General features: G+C 40.6%; 1 protein-coding gene across 3 annotated transcripts; it reads right to left on the bottom strand.

Annotated features, from left to right (window-relative positions):
- Window positions 1-67: 67 nt before the first annotated feature.
- mapk4 (mitogen-activated protein kinase 4) lies at window positions 68-16,222 on the bottom strand. Of its 3 annotated transcripts, none has more exons than XM_066643946.1 (7): window positions 16,201-16,222; window positions 14,236-14,312; window positions 12,413-12,993; window positions 7,996-8,140; window positions 7,166-7,327; window positions 5,056-5,257; window positions 68-1,324 (listed from the first exon to the last, which is right to left on the bottom strand). In XM_066643946.1, the coding sequence occupies exons 3-7, from the start codon at window positions 12,956-12,958 to the stop codon at window positions 385-387; spliced, it is 1,995 nt and encodes a 664-aa protein (XP_066500043.1). In that variant the 5' UTR covers window positions 12,959-12,993; window positions 14,236-14,312; window positions 16,201-16,222; the 3' UTR covers window positions 68-384. The 3 variants fall into 3 exon arrangements, with proteins under 3 accessions (XP_066500043.1, XP_066500041.1, XP_066500042.1); XM_066643944.1 differs by lacking the exon at window positions 16,201-16,222 and adding an exon at window positions 15,864-16,178; XM_066643945.1 differs by lacking the exon at window positions 16,201-16,222 and adding an exon at window positions 15,486-15,592.
- Between the last annotated feature and the right edge of the window lie 694 nt (window positions 16,223-16,916).

Here is a 16,916-nt window from a genome sequence, read left to right as displayed (position 1 = left end):
ACCAACACAGATCATGTTTTATATAGAATAGGTTTATTCAGTGAAAACATTGGAAATAGTCCTCCAACAGACAAACATATTGTGCACTATTGCAAAGGTGAAGAAGACAGTTGTATAAAAACAATTCAACTCCTCAGCAGAGCGCATGGAGTTTCTTTAAAAACAGTCCAATATGGATGCCTTATTAATAGAACCATAGAAGAATCAAGAAAGTACATTCAGAAATGTTTCTATTATAGATTCACAATCCGCATTCCCAAAACATTGTATTATCTTGAGCAAGTCACACATTAATAAATCTGTGCAATCTTGCAAGAGCAGCACTACGAAATCTCACAAAATGAAGGAACCTACTGTAGGCCCTTCAACATGCTCCACTCTCCTCTACCAGTGTTCTTTGTGGCACCTTTGAGCCTTGACCAGCTCTGAAGTCGAGCTTTGACTTCTGGATGCTTTGTGGTCCGAGAGGCCAGAAGCACAGCTGAGGTTACTTTGCTTGGAAGCATCGGCTTCATCGCTTTGACTACACAGTCTCAGCGCTTGTGAAATGAACACGTCCAAGTCAAAGGATGAATGTTCTTCTGCAGCATGGTCTGAAGGCCCAATGTTGCTTTGAAAAGTGTTGGATGGACCTGGAGTGGGAGAAGAAGGTGAGGATGGGAGTAGAGAGGGAGGGGAAGAAAAGAAAGTGATGGGACTTCTTCGGCTGTGCTGGTGGAAAAGACTGGAGGTGTGCAGCATCGAAGAGGGCTGTGTCTGAGTGGGGGAATGAGGGAGTAAAGTTGGGGAAAGTGGTAAAGGAGGAGAACAAGGGGAGGTTGGAGGTTCCTGAGGTGAATTTGGAGAATGGAGGCCTGATTGTGTGCTCTCCACCCAGCGTGAAATTTCTTTGAATAAATCTGCAGGTTCCTCTGGAGGAGGGTGCTCCCTGCTGCCCCCTCTGGGCCCTGGGAGGGTGTTGCGCTTCCAGTGAGACAAGTCCAGGATCAGCTTGGGTTCTGAATAATGCTGTGGCTTCCCTTCTCGCCATGCTATCTTATCCAGGTACGACGGAGAGCCCACTTTGTAGTCGCAGGAGCGCCCACAGTCCATCTCCATGTAGTGACCACAGGCTCTGTCTAGAGAAGAATGGGACTGCTCCAGGAAGCGTTCAGCCGAGCTGCTGTGGGAGTGTTTGCGAGGGTCCACCTGGGCTTCCTCTATGAGTGCGGCTGAACCGGCCCGGGGGTCCCGCTGCACCTCATCCTCTGCCTCTCCCAGCTCAGACACACTCTGCATGCACTCGCATGGATCCTGCTGCTGCCAGCACACGTCTGATGAAAGACTGGGAAGAGTAGAGGGAATGAGACTGAAATACTTTGTGTGCTCAAGGATTTGATTCAAAAACACTGTGATTCAATTTGATACAGTTCAACACATCATTCAAATCTATTTTACTGCAGTTCAATATGATCGTTATGTTATAGTAGGGCTGGAACATACATCCAAATTGAACAAAACAATCCATTTATATTGTTATTTTTCTTATTTTCAGTCGATATGATATAATTTTGATTAATAATATAAAATTGAAGAGAAAAAAGACCATGACATGAATATTAAGCATAAAGCTTGTGGCTTTGCCAATATTCATATTTTCAAAATAACTTAAAATTGAGTGCAGTGAACTGGGCAATGCCCTGCAATGAACGTCAGTTACAGATGCTGTAAAGAATGTAATATTGAAAATGTTTTAAATCATATCATGGTTATTATAAAATATTTCATATTGCAGTATATATCAATAGTAAAGTATTGTCCAGCACCATTTTATACGCTGTATGCTATGCTTTACATCTGGTTTTCCAAGCAAACAAATGCTAACTATCAACGGTAAATAGCTTTAAATATTGATGTAGCATTCGACAGTGCACAGTACACCACCGCTGGGGAAATCTGGATTTGTCTTGCCCTCCTATTTATACAGGCTTACAAATGGAGAATGTAAAATCTAGATTTTAGATAAAAAGTGTCATACATAAGAGAGATTGTATGTGATCCTAGAACACTGCAGTAAACTGATCTTGGTGAAGTGGTCTGGATGGGCTACAACAGTTCAAGAAATTGTGAAGAACTGCCAAAGCTTTCCAGTCTTTGTATTCAATTAAAAAACAATCAAATACCAGTTTATTAAACAGTTAACAGGTTTCAGGCGTGAGGGCCATGTCTGAAATAATTAGAGCCTATTTAGAGACAGCAGGCCAGTTATTTATGTTACAGTTCTCTGATCTAGAAGTTTTTCATCATATTTTAAGTTCAGCATGTGTCTGTTTTGTCAGATTTTTTTCAAATGAGAGAACGCCTCCGTAAGCTGCATTAACACTGCAGGGAATCGCAAACCTCAAACACATATTTCTGTTCCAAATAAAGTGAGTGCAAAGTTATAGCAGAGCATGCGACGTAAATAAATATGTAAGGCATGTGCCGTTCTGCCACTTTACTTGCTTTTCATTTACATTTCTCTGTTCTCATTCCCAAGGTTCCCACAGCGCAGCTGCTGCCTTTCACCGCAGTAATAAATGGGAGGAGAAACTGATATCGTCACACACTACTGCAGTTTCAATGCACCTGTACAGATGTCTGCCATTATGTGTAACTCTGTCCATAAACAGGGCTGATTCTTTTACCTCTGTTTCATCAGCATACAAGTAATGCACATTTTGTGTTTGCAAATATATGTGTATTTTGGTAAAGGCCTTATTTGGAAAACACATAAATCTATATCTACGTAATTCTTGCATTTCCGGGGACACTTTTTACATATAATTTGGCAATTGCTTTCAAAGCAGCAGATGTCTCCAAGTGATCTTCACCCATATTCCTTTCCTTGTTAAAACCTCCATTTGATCTTTCGCATTTTTTCTTTGAGAGTCACTAAAGCGTGCCATCCATGGGGCTACAAGCCTTACTGACCACCACTTGCTTATGCCCTGAGCAATAAATAATGGCTCCCACCTCAGATTAGACATCTGACTTAAGAAAAGTCAACAATGACACTCTGATGTTTTAGAGGCTCAACTGTGAGATCTAATTAAAGAGATAGCTGCTATATTTAACCTCACTATCACTAAGCCCTAAGGTTCTTGTATCTGATAATTGCCCTCTGCTGTGATATTGGATTTCATATTTCCCTATAATAAATAATGTAGCCACATATTATGTTTTAATGGGTCTATTCATGGTTGTAGCTGACGGAGCATATTTGAATGTCATGGATCAATAATCTGTAAACCAGTATGTTCTTCTTTGGCATACTAATATTAGCTTCACAGAGTTCTACACTGTATGCAATTGCGTATTAATTTGGCTTGACCACACATACCTCACTTAAAATCCTATACATATGTTTAGTACACACAGGTACTATTTTTAGTGGGTTACAGCTGCGAGGCAAAGAGTAAGAGTGTGTTTTTAATACGTTGAATAAGTTAAATTTAGTCCACATTTAGTCCTACAATCCTTTCTGTATTAAACACAGTAGTGCAGTGGTTCCTAAAGTGCAAAGTGAGGGATGCGGAGCAATTGAAGGGCAAATAAATGAGATAATTACATAATTACACTTGTAATAATTCCACTGTAAAGGTATTTAGATTTTTTCAATAAGTTGCAGTTTTGTAGGAGTTACAATGTTAGAAAAAACTCCAGTGCAGTCAAAAGACGTAACAGTTGGAAGGCCTCGAAAATATATTCTCATCTACAAAAGGGAGAGCACCACGATGTGGTCACTCAAACATGACTTACTGTGCTTTTTGAATATTTATTTAAATACCATGGGCTTTTATTTAGCCTTAAAACATTAACAAAACCATTAAAATATGAAGTAGCTTTAACAGCTTGTGTTCTTCTGGGAAGCTTCTAGATTGGTACCAAAGAGTGTAGAATGACTTTGAGGTCAGGTCTGTCATCTTCTTCCACTAAAAGTTGGCAAACATTTTGGTATGGACCAGCATGGGATTTTCCTGCTGATCTGTCATTTCCTAAACAAACTGGAAGCAGATTATTCTAAACAAGGCTGCAGCATTAATAATTCCCTTCACGGGAACTACAGGTGTCAGATCAAACCATGAGAAACGTCCCCACCTTATTCCTCCTCCATCTTTATTTACTAACAGTAATCAAGCATTCAGTCAGGTACCTTTCTCCTGGTTTTTGTGATTCATCAGACTGCCTGATAATAAAGCATGTGTTATCACTCCAGAAAACATGTTTCCTCTGCTCAGGAGTATGGTGGCGGTGTCCTTTACGCCACTTCAGCTGATGCTTGGCGATGACATGGTAATCTTAAGCTTGTCAGGGTTTGCACAGTCATGGAAACACAATACAGTTCTTGTACTGCCACTGCTTCCAATGTCAATTTAGAAGTTACTTGTGCATGTTGCAAATGAGGACAGGCTAATTTTTAAGCGCTACATGCTTTAGCAAGTTCGCCATTTGCTATATCACTTCAAAACTGAGCTGTACACGCTGCTTGATGTATTTACTACAATATGAATTTTTGCTGATCAGAACACATTTGAAGAAACTGTCAATCCTTGAGGGATTTTTGGTGTCTTTAGTTCTATATGACTTACTGCCAGTGTTTGTTTGTGGAGACTGCCTGGCTGTATGCTGGGCACCTGTAAGAAATGGATCTGGCTTAAATCAGTAATTAGAAGGTGTGTCCAATTTGGCCATGTAATATATAGCATCTATTAAAGTAAAACACATGAAAATTGGGCTTTTCAGAATTTGTACTGGTAATGTCACCACGTTCAGCACAAAACAGTTCTGTGTCAATAATGTAAAACTAATAAAGATTAAAATGGACTCACAAGGTTTTCATATGACAATAAAAATCCAGGTGTCTTTTAAAAGGCAAATTTTGATGAGTGCAACACAACAAACCTTTGATTAATGCACCACGAGCCTTTCTTGCTTAATGGAAAAAAAGCTGAAAAGCTGAAATAGTGGCTGAACACAGAACAGTCTGTGGGCGTCTGTGGGCATCAGTGCAGGTTAAGGAAGTGGAAACATTACCTGTTCCAGCGGCCACTGAGCGGGTAGCTGTTTTCGCTGACCAGGCTGTCCTCCAGCTCGTCCTCTATGTGGAAGGGCTGAAGGGATATGGGCTCATCTTGAGGACAGGAATAGCGTCTGAGGAACGAGTGGCACAGAGCTGCCTCTGCTGTCAGCCGGTCCATGGGGTTAAAGGTCAGGATCCTGTCCAAGAAGTCCACAGCTAAGACCACAACAAGAAGGATTTAAGTTTTGTTATCATCACATAAATGACAACGAAAATCAAATTAAAAACTGGGTCATTGTGTAAGTGCTGGTAAATTATAATGATTTAATACACTTCTACCGGTCACTAACTAAGCAAAGGTAACATTTCTATAGTCACCTTAAACCCCAACTCTTTCTTTGCTAGTATGAACCATGCCCATGAAAGCAAAAACAGGGAGGCAAACTCATTTTTGGTGAGTCCGGGTCGGCTTAGCAATGTGCATGAAGACAAGACCCACTGTTGGAAAGGTGAAAGCAAGAGAATGAATAGGGGGTGATGGGACAGAGGTGGGACCATGTTTGTTTATCGTGGAGATGATATGAGCTTAAGGGGTATAGGGCTGAGGGGAGGGGTTCAGAGTTTTTCCTGCTTTCCAAAAATCATTATTTTTGTGCCTATGGTACATACCTATTCATACCCAGTTTCCCCTTGATAACTCCACTAACGCTTTACCAAGCTAACCGTTTTGTATAAATAATTACCTTCCATTCAGAACACCAAAAAACACCTACCATTCATCAAAGTATGAATTATACTGAGTCACCTAGATATTCAACAATGCCATGACTAGTCAGTTCCAGTGCAATGAGAATATATCTACAGTTTAGAAATTATTTAAAACAGAAAAACATCTTAGAATGTCATATATGTGCATAATTCTAATCAAACTGCAATCTCAGGTCTCAAGAACTTCTCTCTTTTAAACATGTCCGTTAGTGTTCTCAGGCTAATGTGTTCATTGCATTAACTGCCGCACTGTATTCAGATACTCCAGGAGTGCATACAGTTGTCAATGAAAATCTGCAGGACTGCACTGCAGAGGCAGTAATACTGCATTATGTGTAATGTATGAGTCTGAGTTTTCAAGCATATCTGCATATGTATGAAAAGCAGCATTAAACATCACACAGGGTTGGAACACTAAAATTAATTTCTAATTCAATCTGCTTCATCTACTAAGAATGCTCATTTATATACACTCCAAATTATTTTGGGGAGAGCGTATTGTTCATAAATGTTCAGAGGTGGGTGGGAAGTAAACAGTAAGTAGTAGTAAACAAGTAAAATGTTGATGGGAGGTTACCTTTAGGTTGAAAGTATCCAAAAATAACAGAATCTAACAAACCTCTTAATCTATTAAATATCCCACTGCAGTGTTATGTGTTAATGAGTATTTCTGTAGCTTTTTGAACTTGCTTTTGTTCTCAACTTGTTTTGTCACAATTTTATGTAAAAAAAATATTTTATGACAATTATACTTGAGTAAGCCATCTCTGTTGATGTTGGTACTGTGCCCATGTCTTACATTTTTCTGGTAATACATTTTGTTTCACCCTGAATGACAATTACACTTGTATAATGCTTTTCTAGACGCTAAAAGCACTGTACATTAGGGAGTTGGATGATATGACAGCAGCCAATCCTCACAATACACTCACCATACACCAGCTATTTGGTAGAGAATAAACTAGAGGGAAATATTAAAACAATTTATTTTGAAAACAGGGATGACTGGGAGACCTGAAGTGACCACCGTGGTAGATTTATACTGGACACTGAAGCTCCCCCTGCTGGCCCCAACAACATGATTTCCAGCAGTCACCCAAGGCTTCCTTGGTACTAGCCAAGTACTAGACAACCCCAAGCCTGCTATTCTTCAATAGATTTGAATGTTTAGTGGACCTGCAGTGGACTATAATTTGATATGTTAACAATGTTTTCATACCACATAAAACTCACACATGTATTCAAGACATAGGCTTTATAAGCTTCAAAACCTACAATTAGTCATGCCCAATGCCTCATCCAAACTGAGTAATAAAAAGATCTCCTAGGTTAATTTGGTTCAACACAATCTCTCACCCTCATCCTCCACCTCGGGTAGAAGCTCCCGCAGCGATCTCCTGACCTGCCAGCCATTACTAACATAGAAGGGCATGACCTTAAGCAGCTCTTGCTGGTCCTCCTCCCTCAGTACGGGCACCGTGTCCAGAATCAGCTGCATCTGCTCCAGCTCGTGAGCACCTGACAACAAAGCAGATGAAGATGAGTCATATAGATTAAAGCAACGTAGTACATTCAAAATAAGAGAAACTTGCATTGTTTTAGAAGTGTCTCAGACATTCTCCTGCATGGGCCCACATTCATGTATATCTTTCCCTGAAGTCCACTTATGTTTCCGTAGTTCTCTACACTCAAAGTCTGGACACCACTAGTTAAATAACACGCTGTTTGGATTTCCTAATTGAAAATAAGTAAACATATATTTTACAGCAAAGGCCCTTTTGGCATATTTTAACTTATTAATTACCTACTATTAACTGCTATTCTTTAGTTCCCGAGGCATACCAACTTTTTGGGTTCTGGGACCTATTTTTGTTGGTGGAAATGTGCCAAATGGTTCAAAATTTTAAAACAATTTGCAAATGAAGCAGTATTAATTGGTTTTCAATTCTGTATGCAATTAGTCACAGAATGTTAATGGCCTCAGTAATTACTCATTTTATGTGGAATTTACAGTTTTCAGCAAATATATATATATATATATATGTGTGTGTGTGTGTGTAAATATTAAATATATTATTAAACAGAATATATAATTTCTGACAATCAGTATCCACAGTCCTCATGAACAAGTTAAAGAATCTATTTTTACACACTCTCAATTAAAATGGACCACTGTCGTATCTGACCTGCGAAAAGTGTGCGTCCTGTCAACATCTCAGCCAGGATGCAGCCTGCGGCCCACATGTCAATGGCCTTGGTGTAGTTGTTTGGTGAGAGCAGCAGACGAGGGGAGCGGTACCACTTCGTCACCATGCCTTCTGAGAGGTAGCCCTGCATGATCACACATACAAATCAGAATCATTACTTACTGGAGAGATTTACGGGAACAAACAAGCCTCGGGTATAGTCATTTTACTTCTGACCACAAGTGAAGATCTTCATTCAAATGAATGTGAAATATCTGCAGTGGGAGAACATCATCACGAGGTAAAATCAATGCTTTGTTTACAGCAGCTCTCATAGCCTTAAGGAACAATAGACTTGCCAGCTAATGCCAAAGCAAGTCAGCTACAGCCCTCTCCTTCCAGCCAATCATTTCCAGAAGAATAAACGACCCAGCGTCTCTTCAATCTTTAATGAGAAACAGCCGATGTAACCGCATGGTCTCTAACACCCCCTCCACCAAATTCATTTTTTCCTCTCCTTCCCACTTCCTCTTTTCTCCTTGTCTTTCTCACCTCCTGGCTTTCTCCAGAGGCCCAGGTGATGAATTATTTGTGGCTCATACCAGGTGGCCTCAGCGGGATGGCTTTGTGGATGATGGGGACACAAACAGAAATGCCATATCCATAATCAGTGCCTCTGCATATCAGTTCTAAGCAGATTCATACATTTCTTTAGATTGGTTAACAAACCTGTGGAACCTGCAAATGTGGCAGCATGAAACCCATTGCAAAACAGATGCTAATAAATAACCTTCTCATGTTACTGAAGTATATTGTCACAGATAGAATTTTAGCCCCTGATATCACTGCCACTGCTTTTAAGTACATACTGTTATTGTTTTACACTTAATATGTTATACACTATGAAACACCACATCATGTTTGAAAAATATTTGTAAGCATCATTAGCCTTTTAGCTCCACAACAAGAAGAAGCAAACTTCAAGAAACCTATTGAGTAGAAATCTAATCACTAATCTACAGTATTTAGGGACAATTTTGTGAATACTTATAAATCACCACAAATGTTTGGATTAAGCAAGACGAGAGAGAAACGTGCCAAAGAAAGAGAGAGAGTTAGATATGATATTTAATAACAATCATATTTCAGAACAAAAACAACAATGTATTCTGAGGTCACCAGAGTGATGCCGTGTTTACAATGCTTAATAAAACCACTAATATGTAACCAGGTTCCGTAAAACAAGTGAATTATCGGAGGACGTTATGGGCAAATTTCGTAAGCGTATTAATTCAAATTTTAAAAAATGTAAATGTGTTAAAAACGAATGACATTAACACGCTTATTGAAATATAATATGATACAATATGTCAAACAACACAATAGCTATGCAGAATCTAAATGCTTTCAGTGTTTAAATAACCTTTTGCCATTTTTTGGGAAGATTTGTATTCAGTTCAAAGAAATCTGCCACGACAATTTCATTTTCATTTATTATCTGTAACTGCTTATCCAGTTCAGGGTCGCGGTGGGTCCAGAGCCTACCTGGAATCATTGGGCGCAAGGCAGGAATACACCCTGGAGAGGGCGCCAGTCCTTCACAGGGCAACACAGACACACACACACACATTCACTCACACACTCGGACACTTTTGAGTCACCAATCCACCTACCAACGTGTGTTTTTGGACTGTGGGAGGAAACCGGAGCACCCGGAGGAAACCCATGTGGACACGGGAAGAACACACCTACTCCTCACAGACAGTCACCCGGAGCGGGAATTGAACCCACAATCTCCAGGCCCCTGGAGCTGTGTGACTGCGACACTACCTGCTGCGCCACCGTGCCGCCCATGCCATGACAATTTGACACCTCTAAATTTCAGTCTTTGAAGTTGGTTAAAATTAGTGTTTCTCACAGTTCAATTAATCCGAAAGGCATCCGGTGATGTTGAGTCTTCTTGGAGGTATACCTCCTTTCAGACCCATTGCAATAAGCTGTGTTCTCCTAATGGAAGAATAATTAGTATAGCAGAGTGGGGCTTCTCTGACCGTTTGGACAGGAACATAACACTGTTGCAACAAGTGTTTATGGGCAAGATTGTTTCTGCCAAACTTCTGTAGATTTAAACATCTTTTCTCAGATCTAAATCAGGAGCGGAGCCCAGATTTCTCTTACTGCGTTTAGGTGGAAGCTGTTTGTCAGATACGGACCGTTTTTGTGGTCTGACAATTCTTGCATGGTTGTTATAAGTCCAGTTTTTTCCAGTTTTTTTGTTATAAGTCCAGTAATTTTCTTCCCATGGGATAGTTGTGTTTAAGAGTTCATGCATTTTATGAAGTCTACAAAAAGAAGTTATTTAGAAGATATTTTGAACTCTGTTCACGGATACATAACCAGTATTGGTATCAGAAAAAATCACTGTACCTTATATCTACACTAAATGTCCATTTTATCATCTACACTGACCACTTTGTAGTTTTAAAATTACAGACAGTGTTCCACCTGTTTCTCTACATACTTTCTTATCCCCAACACAAACTGTGCAGCAACAGATGAGCTGTCTCTGACTTCACATCTACAAGGTGGACCAACGTGGCAGATGTGTCTAACAAAGTGGAAAGTGAGTGGACACAGCACTGCTGTGTCTGATACAAGGACATGGTTTTAAAATCATTGCTGATCAGTGTACATTCAGAATAAAATGAGTATTTACTGAAGTAATACAGTAGATTCTAATCGGTGTATATATATATATATATATATATATATATATATATATATCTTCTTTCCTTAATTTGGCATGTGTTATGTCACCAAATTTCCAGATGCTGCTCTGAGTCCACAGCGAAGCTATCTGTCTCCCCTTCTACTGTCAGGAACTAAATGTTCCCGTGTCATGAGCAGCACACCCATTTACGGTAATGAGGAGCAGGGGTGTCGGACATTGACAAGTAAGAAAAGACAGACTGACTTGAGGTAAACTGAAACTGGACAATTTCCAGCATGCTGATTCAAACCCATTCACAAAAGGACATGACGGCTCGAGGACATGGAAAATGAGCCCTGAGCAGGTGACAGGCAGACTAAAGCTGGAAAACAGAGTGAGTGAACAGCAGGGGAACAGAAACATCACCCAACTGCAAACTCATTCAGTATATTACTCACCAAATGCCTTTATTGTTCTCTCGAGCTGTCTGGAGCACAGCCTGGCACTTTGTTGTCCTGGTTTCACATCATACTCTTTCGTCCGTCCTATGCAGAGTCTACCCGCTTCCCCATGTCCCCTGATAACTCACTCTACCTCAGCCCGTCTCACACAAAGCCCCTCATTCATTTTGGCATTACAGGCTCCGCTAATGTTACACAGTGTTCTCCCTGCAATAATAAACCTGGACAATAGAAGAGCAAAAAGCCACATTAATCTTTCACGAGCCCTGATCCCTAAACAGTTGAGGTTATAATTCACTCTGATTATAACGAAACCCTGTAGGACTGACTGCGTGTGAGAGAGCATGTGAGGAGGCTTCTCAACCTTAACCGCTACACACAAAGCACCAACTCTGTTTACCAACTCTGGTCCCTGCACTTGTTTTCCCTGCGTTAACACGTCCACTTCAGCTCAGGAAAGGATTCTTAAAAGCAATGAGCACAGAACCAACTGTAAACATGTAAACAAATTTCTTCAGTGTAATCTAATGTGAAACACACTATTCTAGAGCCCATTGTTTCAGCACAACAGTCATCAAAGCACCTTGCAGGACCCCTAGTGACCAACAGCAGAAGGAAAATCTCAATCTCAATAGTGTTGAACAGATTATGAGCAAAGAATGGTAAAAGGATCTGAAGCCTTTTGTCAAAACAATTTACATCTCTCAAAAAAAAGGCAGCTGCATTGAGACAATGGTAAGCACAACTGCACCTCTATGAACAATAAAACACTCCCCTAAATGTTGACTGGATTTAAAAAGTTGCCCTTAAATAATCCAGTTCAATCATTTTCTCTGGCTTTTCACTCAAATCAACCCGAAAGACCGTTTACTTCTCAGCAGTTTAATGTTGCTCTTAGTGTCAGCCGTTCAGCTGAATTGAGTCTAGATGTGAAACTCTCCAGGATTTGCATGTCAGTATGTTTTTTTAGGTTCTTCATAGTGTATATCAATTTTGCATACACTGAAAACATATTTAGGAAAACAAATGCAGTTAATCTATGGCGCAGGTCATCAATTCTAGTTTTGAAGAACAAGAATCCAGCTCAGTCAGGTTTGCTTAAGTAAACTGTGATGGGCTGCTCTCCAGGAATAGAACTGATAGAACCTGCGCCAAAGAACCTTATTTTTACATCTTTATTTTTAGGATTGTGTGTTTGTATGCTTACAGCATGGCTTAGAATTTGGAAATATTCCTTGTACTTTACCTTGTGCGAGTAATGTGGATCTACGATGCGTGCCAGCCCAAAGTCTCCGATCTTCAGCAGCAGTTGCTCAGTGTTAATGAAGATGTTGGCTGGCTTTAGGTCGCGGTGCAGCACATTTGCTGAGTGGATAAACTTGAGGCCTCGTAAGAGCTGGTAGAAGAGTAGGGTGGCATGCTCTGTTGGCAGTGACCCCTGCTCCAGTATATGGCCCAGGTCTGTTTCCATCAATTCCTGTACTATGTATAAAGCTGTGAGCTGGGTGAGATCACGAGGGAGTGGCCGGCCATAAGGCCCCAACACCTCAAAGACTCTCACCACATTCTCATGCTGCAGCCTCCGTGTGATCTTCACCTCACGGAGAGCGTGCTTCAGGCTGACTGCATCCCGCAACACCAGCTTCTTCACTGCCACCCGCTGACCGCTGCGGCGGTCCAATGCTGACAGAACCAGGCCAGAAACACCCGTGCCCAGAGGACGCAATTCTTGGAAGTGGCTTCCTAAGTCGAAGCCATATCTGAACAGGGAAGAGTTCTGCCTGGCCATCATTCATAGAGGAGCCACTGGAAACTGCCTGAAATAGGCTGTGGAGAAGAAGTTGGCAGTAGGACAGTTATTTATTGCAGTGGTATATTATTATTATTGTCTTCATTTATTTCAGTGAGCACACTGTGGCCATTTTTATTTAATTAATTAATTGATTAATAAAGACATATTGTTTGCAATACTAATATATTTTTGTGTGTTAAATGGGACATTATACTCCTTTTCCAAAAGTTAACACAGTTCCCTTTTAAGTTGTTTTAATAAATCACGAGTCAAAATCAGATCATTGTAATTCGGAGCAGCTCATTAGAGATTGGAAGCAGACTAGATAGGAAGGCACTTTGGAGTACTCAGATTACCAAATAATATGTGAATCATGAAAATATCTTTAAGTATCATGAGCTGATTTTCCTTGTGTATCAGCTGCCACTACTGTGGAGTGTGGAAAAGCCAATTCACATTATAATGTCATTATGCAAATCACTCAGCTGCTTTGCCGCCCCTGATACACCTGCACACTTATGTTGAATATAACATATTGGGACCAATAAAAGTGCATAATTTATGCACATCTTATAAGTTTTTCCAATATGTTAAATTCCCAAGTTCCCTGCAGAGTATGTGTTAACTGAATTGCATAGAAAATCAACAAAGCATGTGATTTCACCATTAGATTCTCAGTCTTGCTGCTTACTACAATGTGTGCCAAAATGCAGTGTTTTGATGTGGTAATATATATATATATATATATATATATGCCATTACCCAAGAAATTACTCTAAAACACACTGTGCCAAGATATTTGAAGTAGTTCAGAATAGAATTCACCATGAAGCCCAAATGGCTGGTGATTACAGTCATCTTTAATGTGCCTAGTGGACTGAATTTCCTCTCAGAGTGAAGGCCCCCTAAATTACAAAGTGCTCAGTGCATGCGGCCCATCAAAGTGAAGAGGGCATAATGCTGGGTGGAATACAACAATGCCCTAGTGCAGGGCAAGTGTTTCCATAGCAACATCCCACAGCCAGTCAGAGCTAAAAAACACTTGTACAGTAGACGGAGGCTCATGGGCTCCTGCGCTGTGATCTCTATTCCAAAAGCCTCTCCACCTCTCGTTCAAATTGAATTATGTTCTTGGAGAAGCTCTAGTCAGAGATGCTCCGTCATTCTGTTTGTGGTGTATGAGTCTCACTCTGGACGTGATGCTGGGCTGCTGGCGCTGAAGTGAACAGGAGGAAATCCTGATGTAATTAGTGTGTAATCTAAGAGGTGGTACTTGCCTTTTCTTCGTCTGTGCTGGCCTTTCACCTCCATGTTCTGCATGCAGTTATCTGTCAATGTTTTCATGCATTCTCACCTTAGTAAAAGAAAAACAGAAAATCTTATTAGGACGTGAATTAGACTACACTACACAGTGAAAGTAATAAAGAACTTACATCTTCATAACAATGTGCTGCCTATAATTGTCCCCAGTGTTGTCTTAAACCCATTAGAAAAGAACGCTTAGCTATGCATTCTGAAAAGGATTCCTTTACTAGAACTACATTCCACAGCATTTTAATTCAACAATGCACACAGGTATTTATACATTCAAGTGCTTCTTAAATTGTTCTATAGCCAATTTATCCATTGCTTTTATAAATGAACTCTGGAATAACCCTTTTATATCAGGGAAATTTTAATATTTTTTCTTTTTTTGAACCAATAAAATGGTTATTACAGGGTTATACAGAATTCTGATGCAATTCTCTTTAATCATTTTGTACTCTGACAGTATCCAAGTTAAAAAAAAAGCACTTTTTAACCTTGTTAACATGCCTCTGTGGTGTTGTTTAAAAGCTAGAAGAGATATAATGAGGGAAATAAGCAGTAAGTGCCATGGATGGGCATTTCAGCTTTGACACGGCAGTGTTCTACAGCCAGTCACTAACAGGCAGAATTAGACAGCCAAGGTTCCTGACGTCATAAACTTAATGAACCAGTCCTGTCGGCTTACAGGGTGTTTTTTCTAACTGCAGGGAAGTGGCTGAAGGGTGAGCAGGGATAGAGAAGAGGACTAATAGAATATTCATAGATTTACACATACTGAATTAAGGCAAATGCTCAGTTATATCTAATGTTTTAAGACATTATGGGGTGTTTTCCCAGACAGGGATTAATCCTAGTCCTGGACTATAGAATTTTGAATTGTGATCTTCCTCTTAATCTCACTCTATGTTTTCTTTCTCAGAAAAATTGTCAGTAGTAAGTTTTAGGGTTTTAATCAATGACAAGAAAACGTACGATTCTGGTTCTCTGTGGTCGAAGCAACTCGTCTTCAGTAACAAGAAGGCATCTGTCTACTCAAACGATAGTTAAGCCTTCCGTCAAAATGCTGTTATGTAAACAGATGTTCTCCAATGATAGGCTTTAGTCTAGGTGCACTTTTGGGTTTCGGGTATTATTAAAATGTGAAGCTTCGAGTGAGAGCAGGCTGTGCACACAGCCCTGCAATCCCCTCAGCTCAACTTTATAAATAATGCATACATACTGCTATGGCGTGGACTAGCCGAGCTGGTGCTGCAGTAACACCCGAGTCCTCAGATTTGCCTGATAGTAGCTGATGTTTTGGATAAGGAAACGAACGACTGGGCACATTTCTCAGATACACGAGTGATTTCAATCGTCCTAGCACAAAATGAAGAAAGATAAAAATGTAAATGAAACTTATTGGGCGTTACAGATAAGGAGTGAAGCCCAATGGAACTCGAGTATCGTTTCTCCTTTGTGTGAGGCAGTGTCTTCAGCGGCTGTATCTTACACTGAGCGAAAGGGACGCGAGCTGGATGAAGGTTAACATCGGATTCACGCTCCGAAGTGAGGGTAAAGTGAAGAAGTGAGCTTTAAAACAGATGAAAATGTTTAAAACCTGTCGCCCTGCGGTTCCTGTCGTCTCTCTCTCCCCGTGGCTCGGCCCCGCCGTGTGGAAAGTACAAAGGAAGCCGAGGGAGCGATGCTCTGGTTTACCACCGCTGCTTCTCTCCTCTCCCCTTCGTTGTTTTTTTCTGAGGGAAAAGAACAGAGAAGAACCGCTCCACACCCCTGTCTTCTTCTCTCATCTGTTAAAGCCCCGTTATCAGTCTCATATCAGCCTCGATATCACTGTGGTATCTGCACAGCTGAGATTACACAAATACAGCGCGCACTACGGTTGGCGCCCTCTTCCCAAAACATTCCCTTCTTACTTTCCCCCTCTTTTTCTTCACCTTTCTCTTTCTCTAAACTCGTCGGTAACCCCCTCCGTGTGACGTCACAACATGGCACTCCGCGTCCCCGTTATCTCCACACCTGCCCGTGTGTGTGCGCGCCTGTTTGTCCCAGTGAAGGAACAAAAGCCCTACATCGTCCTCCTACGAAGAGCAGCACAGCTCCACACCGGCCCCGGTTGGCAGCCAATCACAGCACAGAACCGCACCACAGCGCCCTGCTGATTGGTTGCTTCGTCCACCGCCTAATTTGCATACCAAGCTGCTGTTTCTGATAATGAAGTGCACTTCGGACTTCAGATGCAGACTTGACTGAGAATGAGAATGAGCTTAATTTGCTGTTGCCCTGTCAAATCAAGCTGTCTACAAAATTTGGAGAACCCTTGTCACAGGACAACATTTTTTACAAATAAATCAGCAGTGCGCTCTTAAAGACACAGTTATTCTGCCTATGGAAAATATTCTGGAAAATAAATAAGCAAAAGCATCTCATGTTTAATGCTGTGCTTTAGTCAACGCATTTACCTCAGCAAAAAAAAATCGAACCTTTTATTAGTTACTTACACAAAGTACAACAAAATGCTTTTAATGTGTTCACTGAACAATTCAATACATCTTTTAATATATATGAACATGTAGAATTTGATACCTGCCACCAATTAAGTTGGGAGAGATGCATAATACACATAAAAGTTTGTGGACTATTTACACCATTC

The sequence above is a fragment of the Hoplias malabaricus genome, chromosome 14 (genome assembly GCF_029633855.1).
Source record: "Hoplias malabaricus isolate fHopMal1 chromosome 14, fHopMal1.hap1, whole genome shotgun sequence".
Classification (NCBI taxonomy): Eukaryota; Metazoa; Chordata; class Actinopteri; order Characiformes; family Erythrinidae; genus Hoplias; species Hoplias malabaricus.
The sequence above is the reverse complement of the archived record's forward strand: the minus strand, read 5'-3'. Positions and strand labels throughout refer to the sequence as shown.